At 37.9% G+C, this 18,563-nt stretch overlaps 1 protein-coding gene across 1 annotated transcript in view; it reads left to right on the top strand.

The window, feature by feature from the left end:
* Positions 1–8,712, top strand: part of scn12aa (sodium channel, voltage gated, type XII, alpha a) — a 68,685-nt gene extending 59,973 nt beyond the window's left edge. Inside the window, exons 19-27 of the mRNA XM_067363237.1 lie at positions 288–461; positions 1,975–2,001; positions 3,246–3,368; positions 4,802–5,074; positions 6,064–6,117; positions 6,492–6,633; positions 6,726–6,826; positions 6,909–7,179; positions 7,484–8,712. Of these exons, the coding sequence (XP_067219338.1) occupies positions 288–461; positions 1,975–2,001; positions 3,246–3,368; positions 4,802–5,074; positions 6,064–6,117; positions 6,492–6,633; positions 6,726–6,826; positions 6,909–7,179; positions 7,484–8,712 (2,394 nt within the window). The remainder of the gene's footprint in view (positions 1–287; positions 462–1,974; positions 2,002–3,245; positions 3,369–4,801; positions 5,075–6,063; positions 6,118–6,491; positions 6,634–6,725; positions 6,827–6,908; positions 7,180–7,483) is intronic.
* Positions 8,713–18,563: the final 9,851 nt, after the last annotated feature.

Below are 18,563 nucleotides of genomic sequence, written 5' to 3'. Positions count from 1 at the left end.
TGTCTTATCCTGAAACACAACAGGCTATAATAAGTGTTTATAATGACTATTTTGACAGGGCGGGATGACAACTGCTGCGGAGTATGTACGTACATAAACAGAGAGAAGTAGCTCTGGCTACAATGTTCTTATACAAGACGCATGCGGTTTTGTTTATTAACTGCTAGAGATCCAAAAGTTACATAGTGTACCTTTAAAAATGTCCATATTATGATTAAATGTGTAGCTAAATTCATCAGAATCAACTTTCCTGTTCTTATCGTGTTATGATATTCTTCTTCCGACAGGCATTTGAAGACATTTACATAGAACAGCGGAAGGTGGTGAAGGTGGTGTTGGAATATGCTGACAAGATCTTCAGCTACATCTTCGTGCTGGAGATGTTTCTGAAGTGGATTGCGTACGGCTTTAAGAAATACTTCACCAATTACTGGTGCTGGCTGGACTTCCTGATTGTGGATGTGAGTAGAAGAATCTTCTCTAATACTGAAACAGGGTGCATTTCAATCTGGTAGACTTAATTAAATTCATGTAATTTAGGCCAAGATGTCACTGAGATGTATATTTAGTATAACACATTCTTAAAAATAAAGGTTCTTTATTGGCAGTGACGGTACCAATAACCTTTAACATCCATGGAACCTTTCCATTCCACAAACGTTTCATTATGGTGAAAAAAGGTTCTTTAGATTGTTACAATGTTCTACAAACTAAGAAAAAAAATGGTTCTTTTTCAAGAACTGTTCACTGAAAGGTTCTTTGGGGAACCAAAAATGGTTCTTCTATGGCAGAACTGTGAAAACCCCCTTTTGGAACCTTTATTTTTTAGTATAATATTGACTGTAACAATATATTTTGTTAATATAAAGGGCCATGAATGTAAAACTAGAAAACTGTAAAATAAAGAATTTGTTACAGTGAAGGCTGTTTTTTTTTTTTTTTTTTTTTTTTAAAGTGATTTTACCACAAATAATGCTAAGTGTATTGTCCTTAAAGGGTTAGTTCACTCAAAAATGAAAATTATCCCATGATTTACTCAAGCCATCCTAGGTGTATATGACTTTCTTCTTTCAGCCAAACACAATCAGAGTTATATTACAAATATCCTGGCTCGTCTAAGCTTTATAAGGGGAGTGATTGGAGGATTCGTTTTTGAAGTCCAAAAAAGTTTATCGTTGCTTTTGCGCCGGAAGCTTGTTATTTTACTTTATAAAGTTTTAAATAAGAATATCTGTCTTACACAAACGCATTGATTTGCTTCAGAAGGCCTTTAATAACCCTCTGGAGCCATGTGGAGACGTTTTATGATCGATGGATAAACTTTTTTGGACTTCAGAAACTCCTCCAAACACTCCCTTTATAAAGCATGGAAGAGCCAGGATATTTGTAATCTAACTCTGATTGTGTTTGGCTGGAAGAAGAAAGTCATATACATCTAAGATGGTTGAGTAAATCATGGGATAATTGTCATTTTTGGGCGAAAAAAACCTTTAATCATGGAAAAATGCACAACCTCCCGTGGTTTATTGCTTTTATAAAATGTCTACAACAGCAATCTGATAAAAACACATATGTTCAATAAATAGTTTGATTATTAACATCTGGAATAAAGAATTCTTCCACAAATAATATAGTTCATTATTCTTACTGTAGGCAGTTTACATTTGGCAAGAAATGCAATAACTTGTTGCATTAAAATAGATGTAAAAAATTACATAAAATGACAGAGACGTAGTTTTTTGAAAGTTTTGAACTTTTCTTTGTAAGTTTTGGTTTTGTGTTTTTTATGGTTTTGTGTTACTGGCATTTTCAAACATCTTATGGCTGATTGTATGTCAAAATTAAGATGTTATGGAAATACATTTCTCGCACAAAATACATGAATGCACTGACTGAAAGCATCTGGATTAGCTCAACTAAACATAAGCAGATTGTGTGAGTGTGTCTCACCTGATGCTCATCTGACCCACACAGATCTCTACACACACCTTTAATGATAGGGTAAGTTCATAGTTCAAAGGTCAGAGGTGAGCAGAGGCTCACATCTGTATCTCAGCAGCAGTTTTCTTCTCATCCAGATATAAATGCCACTGTCTCTCTTTCAGCAATTTGAATGGATTAATTTTGACCTATAATTTAACATGTTGTCCAGTTTGAGATGTTTGATAAGTATCTTTACAGGACCTTGGTATTTATATCATAACATTATATCAAAGAATTATCTGGAGAAGATCGGTTACATTTAGGACTGTCGATAAAATCAACGATTGTAAACGTACATGTACATTACAGTGAGACGTGTAAATTTGATCTAAAATCTGTATCGTAAAGTTATGACTTTTTTTTTTTTTTTTAGTTTTATTTCTGTAATTTTGTACTTGTATTCATTCTTTGTCTTCTGAAGTTTTGTTTTAGAGCTGAATTGCACAGAAATATCTTCTTTAGATATATTGCAGTGATAAGGAAAACTATAGAAATAGTTTTTTATAAAGAACTGATGATTCTTGGGACTTTTAAATTGAATAAGCCATTACTATGAAACAATATCCTAATTGGGAATTCAGAATATTGTTTGGCCTGATGAAAATCACATTATTAAGAAAGCAAAAGAAAATTTTGATCAAAAGAAATGATTCAAAAGAAAAACCCAAATTCTTTATAAAACCTCACTCTATTTTATATATATGCATATTGATTATGCATATATAATTGAGTATGTGGGTATATACATTGATGTACATATGTGCATACTTGTTTTGTCTTCATTTCACCTCATCAGCCCATCAAACAAAATCCTACCATTACCTGCCATTACAGCAGAAGACCATTCTGTTCTACACTGTCTGTCGACTTTGACTGTAGAATAGAGTGGAACCTATTGCGATTTTAAATTGATTTGTAAAACCGATCTGATTTATATGCCCCAACAAATGTGTTCCTATAGAATGTCCCAAAAATGTATAAATATTTCTTAGGTCAAAACATGTATCAACCTTTTTTTTCTTTCTTATTTCATGCTGGTTATTTTATGCTGTTTTGAAACAGCATTACCAGCTGCTATTTATTTATTTTTTTTATTGATATAATACATAGTCAAATTTCCATCTTTTATTCCATATTTTAGATTGTCTATTTAATATAAAAAGCCATTCAGAGAGGTTTTTTTTACTAATATTAATTTTTAAAATTCGTATTAATATTAAGTCCATTATTAAAAAAATTCTGTATGATTTCTCCTATTGCAGGTGTCTTTGATTAGCTTGGTTGCTAACTCTCTTGGCTACTCGGACTTTGGGGCCATTAAATCTTTAAGGACTCTCAGAGCTCTGAGGCCCCTGAGGGCCCTGTCTAGATTCGAAGGAATGCGGGTAAGATGCTTTCTTTGCTTCAACTCTATATGTTATAAAACTGATAAAGCATGTCAAGCTTTCAAGGAATTCAGTCAGATTACACCGCCCTGCATCATGTTTGCTGAATGAAATCCGATATTTGTTTCTTACTAACTATAAGGGTGCTGATTCCAAAAAATAGTGCCTCATCACACTTTCTCATGAAATGTGCATTTCATAGCATCTTTGCTTTCGACAACCATTTGTGAGGTGAAGAAGCCTTGTATTATCTCTAAAAACTGCCACAAACACATGATTCCTATCTTGCTCCGAGCCAGGTTAGAATTATTTGTTCAATTCTCAGCCGATTTTCACATATTTGACATTATTTTATGCCCAATCCTGATTTCAAGTTTAGAATTTTGGCAGTGACACAAGGAAATGCAAACATGATCCAGATGTTTTCTGCTACATCTGTGGGTGTTTTACTACATCCAAACAGCAACAGAAAAATACATTTTGAAAAGAAAAAAAAAATCAAAAATCAGAATAATTGAGAACGAGCCATTGAATTATTCCAAAATAATGCACACCCGAGGTGGTAATGTGGCCACGATGTGAAGTGAGTAAAATAAAGTCTGTGGTAAACATAACTTGACAATACTTGAATGTTTTGTTTTACAGTGTAAACTGCACACACTCACACCCTAAACATTCTCATCCAGTTACTTATTAGAAACATACGTGTTTTAAAATAAAAATAACAGCTTTGAAATTCACGTTTTTGATATGGGTGTGTGCAAGGCTTGACATTAACTTTTTGCTCACTAGCCACTTAGCATTTTCACTGGCCTCAATTTTGACATTGATACCATGGGGAAAAACTGCCATATAGATATTTTTAATATTCTTTCATAATTTGGCAGCAGGAATATTAGGCTACTGTCACTTTATGACCTGACGTGCAGATCCATTATACTGTTACACATGCGTTTTCTTTCTCAGCTGTTTACTTAAAACATAACTGATTGTGTTTACATGAATATTCACCAAGACCAGCATTTTGACATCATTTTGTGTGTATTTGACTGTTTAAGCGCAATAAGCAGCGGAAAACTCGGACCCGCAAGTTATGTTTACCACAGGCCTTATCTCAGAAATTGGAGAAAAAACTCAGGTTTTGACGTCATCCCTGCATCATTCTATAGTAACACGAGTGCACTGTTTTTGTACATCTAAAGTCTTTGGTAATATTAGGCCTTTTTTTTTCAAGAATCAGGGCTCAGTAGTTAAAAGACTATGATTAAATTACATTTGAGAACTGCAAAACATGCCTGAATTTGTTATTTAGCAGAAAGTTCTGATTAGTTTCTGTTCAAATTTGTTGTGTGATCTATTACTGCTGTCTCTCACATGCAGTCACATTATGATTGATTTCTGTATGGTATTATATCCTGATTCCTGTTGTTCAGGTGGTGGTGAATGCACTGATTGGGGCCATCCCATCCATCATGAACGTACTACTGGTGTGCCTGATCTTCTGGCTCATATTTAGCATCATGGGCGTCAATCTTTTTGCTGGGAAATTCGGGAAATGTGTCAACAGGACAGGATACATCCACAATGTAAGCCTGGTCAACAACAAGACTGATTGCCAGTCCATGAATGACACCCAGTTCTACTGGACCAAAGTGAAAGTTAACTTCGACAACGTGGGACTTGGCTACCTCTCGCTTCTGCAGGTGGTGAGTGTCTTGAGCATCATATAGAACTGGCAAACAGAATGCAAAATTCTAATTCAAAAAATTAAATTTAAGGCAGTGGAATAAAAATGGAATGCTGCTGTAAGTTTAGTTTTATATAATATAATATTTAATATTATGTTTAAAGTCAATATTTATTTTTAAAAATAAAATATCAAAACAAATATTATATCCAACAAAGTTTTAAATTATAAATTATTTTTAATTTCATTTTAAGCCATTAAAAATAGCTTTGATGGCTTTGTGTCAATAGTACCATTGAATTAGAATTTATAGTTTTGGTATTGAAGTGCATGAGAATATTTCAGTCTAGGAAAAATGTATTTTACACATCAGAGACAAAATGGGCATAATTAGTCCAAATGAATGATGCGACTATTTATGTTTGTCGCAAAACTTGTGTTAAACCTATAAATTTGACTGCAAAATGTCTTTTAACTTCAATAAATTCCTCTTTTGTCATTCCATTCCATTGTTGTGGCCAATTCAAATTCTCATTCATTATTTCAGCAAATTCTTAAATTCTAATTTCTGACCTTCCTGAACAATTAAGTCCAAGAAACACTTTTGGTGATTGTGCTGTAGAATCATCCCTCATATTTGTTAAGGTAGCCAAGCAACCAGAGTTCTTCAGGGCCCTGCAACTCCTCGCTGAGCCTTAACCTATCATTTACCTCAAGGAACACTCTCTCAAATCACCACAGGTTATAATTTCTGTAACCATGGCAACAACATCCCAAAACGGCCTAGCTTAATAGCGTTCATGCTGACTCTTGGTGAGTCACTCTTTGTCTTTACAGAAAAATAACACGTAAATGCATAGTTACCTCAGACTAAAAAGTCAAGTTTTGCTACAGTCAGACATTGAAAGAAATGTGCTCACCTAGAAGCAGAACATATATATTAGAATAAACTGATTGAAATGAATCAATAATTTGAATGATTAAATACGTTAATATTTTGTTTTTCAGGCAACATTCAAAGGCTGGATGGAAATCATGTATGCCGCCGTAGATTCCCGTGGAGTAAGCATGTTTTTTCATTACTAAAATTAATGACTTGCATGCAAAAACACAAAAGAAGAACTTAGCTACACTTTACACTTTACAGTAAGGTCCCAACTAATGTTAACAAATGTTAACAACCCTATTTACTTAATCCTTTAATATATATAGTCTTAAACTACAATCTAGTTACGAAAAAAGGTGCATCAAGAAGCCCATCTAAAGAACCTAGAATTTAACCTAGAATTTTTTTAACCTCCAGAGAAACAAATAGTAACTCAATTACACAATGCAAGAAAAAGCTTTGTTGATAAAAAAGAGGGTTCACCATTTTAAGAACCATTTTAAGAGATTAGACTGTCTAAAAAACTATATGTGTTTTTCTTGTTTGTCAGGTTGAGGAGCAGCCCGTCAAAGAGATAAACCTCTACATGTACCTCTACTTTGTCATCTTCATCATCTTTGGATCATTCTTTACCTTGAATTTGTTCATCGGCGTCATCATTGATAACTTCAATCAACAGAAACGAATGATAGGTGTTTGAGATTTACTTCTTTTCCAAAAGCATTTCGTTACATTTCATGTGTTCCATGAAAATAATATCATCTGCCTGTTCTCTGTACTAAAGGTGGCCAGGATATATTCATGACAGAAGAGCAGAAAAAGTACTACAACGCGATGAAGAAACTTGGATCCAAAAAGCCACAGAAGCCAATTCCAAGACCAATGGTACGATGATGATTTTTATCGATAATCGATCTAATAACAAATGCCCTTTCTAAATTCTCACCATAAACACATTTTCATCTAGAACATTCTACAAGGATTCTTCTTTGACCTGGTGTCCAAGCAAGCCTTTGACATCACCATCATGATGCTCATTATCCTCAACATGATAACCATGATGGTCGAGACTGATGAACAATCTGCTCGCATGGAGTCGATCCTCAATAACATCAACCTGGTCTTCATCGTCATCTTCACTACCGAATGCCTCATCAAGATATTTGCCCTCCGCTGTTATTTCTTCACCATTAGTTGGAACATTTTTGACTTTGTTGTTGTCATTCTGTCCATCGTTGGTAAGTGCACGACTTTCCAGTCTGGTAAGTGGTGCGTGTGGCTAATGTAAGATACGTTCCCTTCTGAAAAGACCAACTTGGTTTTTACTAGTTATTGCTTTGGTACTGGTCTATCTGGTCACCATTATGGTGAAGCCAAGGAGGTTTTGCTGGTTTAATTTAGTTAAGAAACTTGGCAGAGACACCAGCTGGTCTTTTCAATGGGGTTGATGTCATCTGAGATGTTCATAGTGCCATTTCTCTATTCTTCAAAAGATTCTATTGCATAATTTAATTTCTGTTCTTCATTTGTCTTTCCAAACAGGAATTGTCCTTGCTGACATAATAGAAAAATACTTTGTGTCCCCAACTTTGTTTCGAGTGATCCGGTTGGCAAGAATAGGACGAGTTCTCCGACTAATTCGAGCAGCTAAAGGAATAAGGACGTTACTTTTTGCCTTAATGATGTCGCTGCCAGCGTTGTTCAACATCGGCCTCCTGCTCTTCCTGGTCATGTTCATCTATGCCATTTTTGGCATGGCGAACTTCGCCTACATAAAGAAGCAGGGTGGGATTGACGACATGTTCAACTTTGAAACCTTCGGGAACAGCATAATCTGCCTTTTCCAGATCACCACATCGGCTGGTTGGGATAACCTACTGGATCCCATTCTGAACAACTCTCCGGAAGAGTGCAGCTCGAATTTCGTCAACACCGGAACCAATACTAAGGGCAACTGCGGCAACCCCCCAGTTGGGATTACTTTCTTTGTCAGCTACATCATCATCTCCTTCTTAATCGTGGTCAACATGTACATCGCCATCATTCTGGAAAACTTCAGCGTGGCCACTGAGGAGAGCACAGAACCTCTGAGCGAGGACGACTTTGAGATGTTCTACGAGGTTTGGGAGAAGTTTGACGTCGAGGCCACGCACTTCATCGAATACTCCAAACTCTCCAGTTTCGCCGACAGCCTTTCGGAACCTCTGAGAATCGCCAAACCCAACAAAATCAAGCTTGTCCATATGGATCTTCCAATGGTCAGCGGCGACAGGATCCACTGCCTGGACATCCTGTTCGCCTTTACCAAGCGGGTCCTCGGGGAGACTGGGGAAATGGATGCTTTGAAGCAACAAATGGAGGAGAAGTTCATGATGGCGAACCCATCCAAGTTATCCCATGAGCCCATCACCACCACGCTCCGGCGCAAACAGGAGGAGATTTCGGCGACCCTGATCCAGCGTGCCTATAGAGGGCACCTAATTAGACGGCAAATGAAGCAGGCTTCTTACTTGTACAGGCACATAAACCAAGACACACCATGGCCAGAAGAGGACGGCGCTCCAGAGCGTGAAGGACTCATAGCATCTATGATTAAAGAGCACTACGGTCCCGAGGGGGGGCCACCGGTGGGGACGCAGTACTTGGCTTCCTCTCCGCCATCCTATGAGGCTGCAACAAGGGATCCTAGTGACCATTTCAAGATGTTAATATCGGACTCCAGATCCAGTGAGCCTCATAAATCAGAGACGTATGAAGAGACCTTTCTTTAGTAGACCATCTTTGCTTGCTTTTTTACTTTGTTTGGATGTGTCTAATGAGAGATAAGATTTCACTTTTTTAATCTGTAAGAATTTCAACAACCTGGATAACCTATGTTGTTTTGTCAAATTATGACATGGCATCATGGTAAACAGACAAACATATATGGATATATCAAAGTGAGGATGTACACGCTAACCTTTCAGGTAGAGAATGTACTGTACTTCAGCTCAGATGTGTTGCACATATCGCAACTGTAATATACTGCACAGATGTTATTTTGATTGTTTCCTATAAAGCTTAACAGGCCACATATAGTTTTTCCCAGGATTACAGAATCTAAGCAGAGTTTACCGTTGCTCAGGATTAAGTGAGTAATGTTATCACTTTTTTTTTTTACACTTGAGGAGAGTGACTGATTTAGAGTAACTGGTTCAAGGAAAAGGCCCCTAAAAGCAGTTTGAATGACTACAGTTTTATCAGTGCTTGAGGAATTTGTTTTTCTTGTTAAACACAGGCAGGAAACTGTTTAAAAAGGGTTTAAAATCAATATGAAATCAAAATTGACTATTTAAGTCATTGTTTATTGTGCACATTTGGCGCACGTTATTCCAAAGAATGAACCTGTCTATGTAATCTTTCTTCAAAATGTATCAACTTTCCTTTTCAGGATGATGTTATGTATTTTTCAATCCCTTCTCTTCAACTGCTTTGCTCCATCTTGATATGCCACGCCCACTTTTAATGATTCAATCAATTCCCAATGGATAAAACACCTATAGTAGTATCACCCAAAATTGTTTTGGGTTAAATATCATGTGTCACTCAGCTCACAACAGTAATATGAATTTCATGTTGACTTAAACTGAATTAAAATGGATATATAACTATTTATACTGCAAAATCTGAATTAGCTAAAATTACCTTCAGCTCTTATGTTTTATTCAAGGGCATTTTTACTGCAGAATTGTCAATATTTGGCACATGGAAATACTAGAGTGTCCTAAAACATGCATGCTATGCATGTCAGAATAGTATGACTGATTTGCTGATAGAATACATATTTTAATTTTACACACACAAAAAAAAAATGCTGGGTTGTTTAAACCCATCTCTGGGTCAAATATGGACAAACCCAACAGTTTGTCAATATTTGAGTCAAACATGGCTTGAAACAACCAAGCATTTTTTTTTTAGAGTGTATACGCTAATTATATAATAATAATAATATAACAATATATGATTTCAGATTGAAATTAATTTATGACATTTTAAACTAATAATGTTTACCAATATAATGTATATAAGTGAATGGGAAGAAAAGTGCAGATGTATCATCAACACACAGGTACAGGTATATCAATTACTGTGTTTAACAAGATATTCTAGTCCTTTTTTATGAAACAAAGTTCTCCTTTTCACAAAATGTTGTATTTAATTTTATGGGCATTGATGAAACATAAAAAAAAAAAAAAACAATAAAAAATTCTCATGGGCACATTTTACAAAAAAATATTAAGCCTTTAAGAGATGGACTGATGGATAGATGACAATAACACAGTTGTGATCTAATTTTGTCATGTTACAAAGATACTCTTGCTCTTCTGCTGTGGATCATACAAATTGGAAATCAATTGAATGCTATGAATTACATAATTAGCATATAATTGTTTGACGAATGCATTTTTCCTGCCTGTGACACTTCCTATATTGAAACGGGTTGTGGCATGACATATTGAAGGGCATATCCTGTGTTTTAAAATGTCAAAAGTTTACAACTATGATTTATAGTTCATACCAGGAATTCCAATTTTAGAGAGCATTTAAATTATTTACATTTTTATACAGTCCAGAAAACAAGAAAAATCCTACATTTTTTGTGCATTTTGACCGATAAGAAGGGTTGAAATTGAAATCTGCAAAAAGTTTATTTTGTCAGCTTTTAGAAGTTGGTTGGTAATATGGCTAAGCAAACAATAGACTAAAACTCTTATTTTGATTTCTTGGGGTTATTGAGGTAAGGACTTCATGGTTTATTACATTTATTTTGTGGTTCCTCTGTGTTAAATATCAAAATCTTAAAGTTGAAGTAGAAGCAGAACTATATAGCTGTACAGTTAGAAGTTTAGCAGCAAAGACAAGATTTTCTTGGCCTTGTCTAAGTTTTTATCTCTTCTCAAACATCAAAACAAGTGCTTCATATTCAACAACAAGGCAGTTTTTGTTGGTTTTTTAACAGTCTGCATTCGTGCTTTCGGCTCTTGGTTATGGAGCCAATTTGGCTGCGTCCCCTGGGAGTTTGCCCTTTCTCCAGCCCAGGGCGAGGGTGTTCAAATCCTCCACGGACCAGCTGGACCTCCAGGATAATCCCAGCATAAAATAATCACTTGTTTTAATTACACACAAATGCACTCGTACTTTAGTTCACTCCCTGTCACAGTCCCAGACCTTAAAACTGCTACCTTTTAGAAACACACAAATGCGCTTGCCTTTTACATTTGGAAAGGTGAAGGCTTAAAGCATTTCTTTTCAAAGATTTTAAACATTCTATCAGAAAAAATAATGTCTTTAAGTGCTAATGAGATGCATCGTGCTGGCTTCAGCTAAAAAAAGTAATAATGTTAGGATATTTTGAACTGTGTTGGGTGGAAAATCTTGAACCAAAAAGGTAAAATTGGAATTGCCAGTAAGTCAGTAAATGGGATTTTTTTTTTTTTAGTCTTGCACTTTACTACTCTATCTGTATATATTCACAACTTTGTCCATTCATTTTCTGAATATGCTTTAATTTTAATTTTTTGTGTCTCACTTCAAAGAAATCCACTTTAATGAATGTGCCTGCGTAACTGATCTGATGTTTAAACATCTGAACATGTGGCTGGGATTAAGCTCAACTAAAGGAAACCCATTATAAAAGATTAAAATGCACTATAACTAATTACATACACACACATGCACATCTAAATTAACAAAAAAAATATATATATATATATCTGATTTTTAAAAGAAAATAAAAACAAAGTGCTTTGCTATTTTTGATTTAGACAGCAAAAGAACGTAATCAATGAGTAAATGAGATTAATACTAGATTAGTACAAGAGGAATGACTGCTGAAGTTCATCATTTGTTCACTTCCTGGATTTAAGGATGTAAACACTTAATCAGGATATGTGCATTTGTGTTCCCGTTGCCATGGTCACCATGGAAAAGCTCCACTGGTCTAGCCTTCTGTTAATTATCACAATAGACTAAAAATTATTAATAGAAACTACAAATAATGAGTCAAAACCTGTATGAAAAGGTACTATTGAAAACATATCCGGCCACTGTAAATGTTTCTCTTTGTGAGGTTTGGTTAGTGGTGTCTAAAATGCATCTTTTCGCACAACTGCCAGCCAGCATGGAGAGCTTCTTGAGACTCCAGAGGCACCAGCAGCTTCAAATACCTGTTTGCTGATCAACACTGGCTTTTTTTTTTATAGCTGCCCTTTTAATACAATTTATTTTTTTGACAGGAACATTAATGACCCTTTATCTGACCGAGTTCTGCTGTGCTCTAAATCACTCACAAATCTTATGATAATTTGATAATCTCCATTCAGTTTCACACAATATTAGTTGTTTTCATGCCTTTTGCACAACATTGCATCATTTCATGCTTTTCATCTTCAGAAAGATCTTTCTTCCTCCCCATATTGCATGAAAACTGTTGCTTAATAATGTAGAACAACCTCTGAGTTTCCATAGACCTGGCAAATTATTTTGTCTGAGATTGATACGAGTTATCTAAAAAGACATGGATAAATAAGCAAACAAACAGACATTTTCTTAGAAAAACTAAAATCTGAATGTTTATTGTACTGAAATCTTACTGATACGTCACTAGCATAATAATTTGGAACGCTATATATATATATATATATATATCTGAACTCCATCATACATTCATTGATGATGTACACTGTGTATTTGTGTACACTCACTGGCCACTTTATTAGTTACACTTGCTAGTACCGGCTAGTAGCCTTGCTAGTATCAGTTTAGTGAACTCATTGTCATGTTCATGAAACAAGTTTCAGATAATAGCTTTGTGACAAGGCATGTTATCCTGCTGGAAGAAGCCATCAGAAAATGGGTATACTGTGGTCATAAAGGGGTGGACATGTTCAATACTCAGGTCAACTGTGGTATTTAAATGATGCTCAAATGGTACTAAGGAGCCCAAAGTGTGCCAATAAAATATCCCCCACACCCTTACATCACCATCACCAGCCTGAACTGCTGAAACAAGGCAGGATGGATCTATGCTTTCATGTTGTTTATGCCAAATTCTGACCCTACCATCTGAATGTCGCAGCAGAAATCGAGATTCATCAGACCAGGCAACATTTTTCCAATCCTCTATTGTCCAATTTTGGTGAGTCCGTGAACTGTAGCCTCAGTTCGCTGTTCTCAGCTGACAGGAGTGATACCGGTGTGTCTTCTGCTGCTGGAGCTCATCTGCTTCAAAGTTGGATGTGTTCAGAGATGCTCTTCTGCAGACCTCGGTTGTAACAAGTGGTTATTTGAGATACTGTTGCCTTTCTATCAGCATAAACCAGTATAGTCTTTCTCCTCTGACATCAACCAGACATTTATGCCCACATAACTGCCTCTCACTGGATATTTTCTCTTTTTCTGACTATTCTCTTTAAACCCTAGAGATGGTTATGCATGAAAATCCCAGTAGATCAGCAATTTCTGAAATACTCAGACCAGCCCATCTGGCACCAACAACCATGTCACGTTCAAAAACTCACTTTCTTCCCCACTTCATCAGATCATCTTGACCATGCCTATATATATATATATATATATATATATATATATATATATTCATGAATACCGGCAACTCAGTAAAGCTGGGTTAAACTCCTGTGCCATTACAAAAAGATAAGTCATAAAAACTACAAAATCTGGAGACAAAAAAGGCTCTAAGGCATCTAAAGCACATTTGTGACCTAACCTCACAAAATAATGTATATTATTATATCGTCCCATGCAACATTTTTTTTGGAGATATGCATAAAATATTTTACACATGCATAAAGAATATTTGAATGTTAAGAAATAGTTTGGTCAATTCGGTCATCATTTACTCATTCACTCATTTGAGGGAATTTTAATTTAGTGTGAACTGTAACGGTGACCGCCCCGATTTAACTTAAAGCATTAAAGTTTCAATTGTTCGGGCGCCAGACAAGTCAAAACTTGTCAAGAAAAAAAATAATAATAATTTTAGTTTCCCGGTACAGCTCATAAACCACCGATACAAAAAAAAAAAAAAAACACGCCATTCAAAATGGCTTAAATGACAGTCACTGAATGAAGGCTTTCAGATCAAGATAAATGTTATTTAAAGGGGGGGGAAAAGAAAAAAACAAGACAGTTACTCAATTCATTTTTCAACAGAATTTGTATATTTCTTTTGTCAGTAACAACCAAAATACCAAAAAACATTCTGTGATTCACATTGCATAATTCACAATCGATTGTTCTTTCCTTTTAACCAGTTTTCACAGAAAATTACTAAATTTCAAACAACCACAATATAAAACAAAAAAAACAAAAACAAAAACAGACCAGCGATCATCTCGTTCAGTGTCTTTGTAGTGAGGAAGCGAGCGTGTTTGCGTGCGTGTGTGTGTGTGTGTGTTGCTATGGTTGCTGGCTGCGTAACGGCCACACTACTGGACGGAGAGCCCTGGAAGTAGTTTGGGGATTTCAATGCGAATACCTGGGCAGGCGAGACAAACTTGGGTTACGATGCACCATGCAGATGAACCATTCCGGAGATCAATTCCGCCGTCACTCTGCGATCGCGTCCGGTTGCCAAGGAACAGGTTAGGCGATTTCCCGTGAGGTTAGAAGATGTCGGAGTCAACCCATGCGAATACCTGTAGTAGGCGAGTCAAACTGGGAGGTAGCTGGAGGTATGTTGCACCAGGAAGGCAAACAGTGCAGAGCTCAGTTCCTGACGTCACTTTAGGATTGCACCCGGTCAGCGCACAGAAAATCCAGCAACAACAATGGCAGGCCTTCGGTTCAGGTAGCATGTGTCCCACTTCAATAACCAACACGTTTCTTTCTCTCTTTTTTTTTTTTTTCTTTTTACCTGTCTTCCTTCCGTTTCCCCTTCCTTTTATACCATTTCCTCTTTACTTCCTGATTGATCATTTCCGCCCATTTTGGAAAAGTAATTTGTATGCATTTTTTTCCTGTTTTCTTTTCAGTTCGCCACACTCTCCCCCCCTGGAAAAGACAATCCCCGTTGGTTAAAAAGGGAGTATTGTCAGAAGCCAAGAAACTCCTCATCCTCGTCAGTAGATTCATGGAAAATTTCCAAAAGTTTGGATTTTTCCAGATGATTTAACTCCTCAGCGGTGGGAAAACATGGCTTCAGATTACACACATGAGCGGTACGCACATCCTCACCAGTGTCTTCCAATGCCACACGATAGTTCAGTGGTCCCAGCTGTTTTATAATTCGATAGGGACCTTTCCATTTATTAGCAAGTTTAGCACTAAAATGGTGAAGTGCACTTGACTGTGGAAAATGTCTCAGCCATACCCGATCTCTTTCCTTATAGGTCACATCTCTTCGAGCTTTGTTGTAGCTACGGAGCTGTCTTACAGAGGCTTTCTTGCTGCATTCTTTGGCTCTAGCTTGCAACTTAGCCAGATGTTCTGTGACATTGTAAGATGGAGCAGTAGGAGAGAGATTTTTCCCATGTAGCAGCTTGTCCATTGGCCCCTGTAATTTCCTGCCTAGGTGAAGCTCGGCTGGAGACATACCAATGGTTTCTTGTACCGCTGAATTTATGGCAAACCGTAGCTCAGGTAAGTGTTGGTCCCACCTTTTATGGTTATCATCCACGTATGCTGAAATCATCTGTTTTAACGTTCTGTTCACCCGTTCTGTTAAGTTTGTCTGTGGGTGGTACGCTGTAGTCATTTTCTGGGTGACTTTCCATTTGGCACAGATGTCCTGAAAGACGGCAGACATAAACTGAGTACCCCGATCAGACAGGATGAAGTCAGGTACCCCCCAACGAGTGAGGATGTCTTCTCTGAGATGGGCAGCAACAATTTGAGCAGTGGCCTTTCTCAAGGGGAATAACTCAACCCATCGGGAATAGTAATCCACGAACACTAGTAGATATTCATACCTTTGGGGGCTGCGAGGCAGAGGACCCATGATATCTACTCCCAACATCTCATTTGGGCGAGTGGTGGTGGTCTGTTGAATTTTGCCAGCAGGTTTGCGGTTTTCACTTTTCAAGGTTTGACATTTTATACACCTTTTCACATGCTGTTTGACAGATGTCCACATGGCTGGCCAGAAGGCGACCTGGTGTACTCTCTGGTAAGTTTTGTGAATTCCCAAATGACCACTTAAGGGATGAGCATGATAATGATGTAGAATGTGTGGGATAAGGGTGGCAGGAACATAGATTCTGTAGTGCACTTGTCCATTTGTCAAAGGAGTTCGGTGATATAATTTGTCTTCCACTACTTCATATTGGTCTTGCACAGAAGAATCATTTTCTGCTAGTGACTGGAATATCTTCGTAATTCCTGGATCTTTGTGTTGTTCTTCCCAGAGGTCTACTGCTGAAATTGGAAATCCAGGTTCCTCCTTCTGAGTGGAGTACAGGTGGCATCCAGGTGCAGAGTGCATTCGAGATAAAGCATCTGGGGCCTCATTGAGTTTTCCCTTTCGGTACTCAACTACAAAGTCGAATTTCTGCAGGCGGAGGGCCCAACGGATTAGTCGTGCCGTGGTTTTTGTGGAGTTCATGACCCACTGAAGAGCTGAATGATCTGTAACTATTGTGAAGAGTTTCGGTTCCAAGTAATGTTGCCATTTTTCTAGTGCCCACACTATTGCCAGACACTCTTTTTCGGTAGCTGAATAATTCATCTCCGCTTTCGTTAAAGTGCGGCTGCCATAGGCCATGACTTCCTCCAAGCCTTGCATTTTCCGTTGTGTCAGCACCGCACCCAATCCTGAGTCACTGGCATCAGTGTAGACGACAAAAGGAAGCTGGAGATCAGGATGTCCCAGTATAGGAGGTGAGGTGAGACACGACTTCAATTTCTCAAAGGCCTGTTGACATTGTGGTGACCACTGGAAAGTACGTCCCTTTTTCTTCAAGGCATTTATAGGCTCTGCAATCCGAGAGAAATTGGGTACGAACCGATGGTACCACCCTGCCAGTCCGAGAAATCGCTGAACTTCTTTAAGGTTCTTTGGTACAGGATAAGAACGGATGGCCTCTACTTTGCTGGGGTCAGCAGAAATGCCTTGTGTGTTTACCACATGTCCTAGAAATGTCAGTTCCTGAAGGCAGAATTTACTCTTTTTCAGGTTGATGGTTAAACCAGCTTTGTGCAACCGGGAGAAGACAGTTTGCAGATCCTGGAAGTGTTGGGTGACAGAGGGTGAGTAAATGATAATATCATCAATATACACAAAACATATTCTTCCTCGTAGTTCACCTAGCACAGTCTCCATTAATCGCTGAAATGTTGCTGGAGCATTCTTCAGCCCGAAGGGCATCACATTGAACTGGTATAACCCAGATGGAGCGATGAAGGCAGTCTTGGACTTGCTCTCTTGTTCCATTGTTACCTGCCAGTACCCACTGTTGAGGTCAATGCTGGAGAAAATAACTGAGCCGGAGAGGGATTCCAAGATCTCAGTAATATTAGGTAGAGGATAGGCATCTCTCTCAGTGATAGCATTGACCCTCCTGTAATCCACACAGAATCTCAAGCTGCCATCCTTCTTTGGGACCAGGACAATGGGTGAAGCCCAAGCAGAGTGTGAAGGTTCGATGAGACCATTTTTTAACATTTCTTTAACTTGTTCTTGTACCACATCTTGTTTCTCTGGGGTTAATCGATATGGACGCTGTTTGATGGGTACAGGGTGGACAGTATAAAGACAATGCTGGAGTACAGTTGTTCTTCCGAGCTGGAGAGTACAGACTTGAGGATTGTTCTCTAGGAGATGAAGTAGTTGAAACTTTCTTTCAGAAGGTAAGTGTGCTTTGTCTACTAGAGTCCTTATTAAAGTTTGATCATCTAGATTATCTGGAGGCTGGGATACCCTTGTGATTTGCGGTGGAGGAATAGAGCTGAACAGTGAGAGAGTTTGGTCTGACCTTTTTCTGTGTGCTTTCTTTTCCAGATGCAGAATTCTTCTAGCAGGAATGCTAGCTTGTCCAGGCTGGAAAGGATATTCCTTGTTGGGAGTGGACTTGAAAGAATATTTCCCATCTGCAACATTGATCTGCAGCCCACTGGTGAATATAAAATCCAATCCTAAGACCACAGAGTACACTAGAGCTTTGGAGGAAAGGATGGCTACAGGTATGGAAAAGACTTGGTTGTGGAGGGTTATATCTGTTTTTGTCCACCCTACAGGTACTGCAGTCTCGCCATTTGCCAAGTAGAGGGGTCCAAGGGACCAAAGGCAGAGTGTGTGCGCGGAGGCGAGCTCGGTCCACAAGCTCTCATGTAAGAGAGTATAGCTTGCCCCTGTGTCAATGATAGCTTTCCCTGTCCAGTGGCCAATGGTTACAGGCACAACTAACTGCTGAGGTATGGACTCACGTTTAGAAGTTAAAGGTTCTGTTTTGGCAGATGGCTGGGATGGGGGTGTGACGGTCAGAGCGTTACTGGATGGCATTCCTCCAGTCTTCTGTGAGGGAAAAGTTCGCTTATTTCCTGCAGTTTGATGTGGATTTTGAGGTGATGGGGAAGGCAAAACGGAGTATTGTGGACAGTTGCCAGGTGGATGCTGACCTTTACATCT

The sequence above is a fragment of the Chanodichthys erythropterus genome, chromosome 16 (genome assembly GCF_024489055.1).
Source record: "Chanodichthys erythropterus isolate Z2021 chromosome 16, ASM2448905v1, whole genome shotgun sequence".
NCBI classification, from domain to species: Eukaryota; Metazoa; Chordata; class Actinopteri; order Cypriniformes; family Xenocyprididae; genus Chanodichthys; species Chanodichthys erythropterus.
This window is presented reverse-complemented; position numbering and strand designations above follow the sequence as displayed.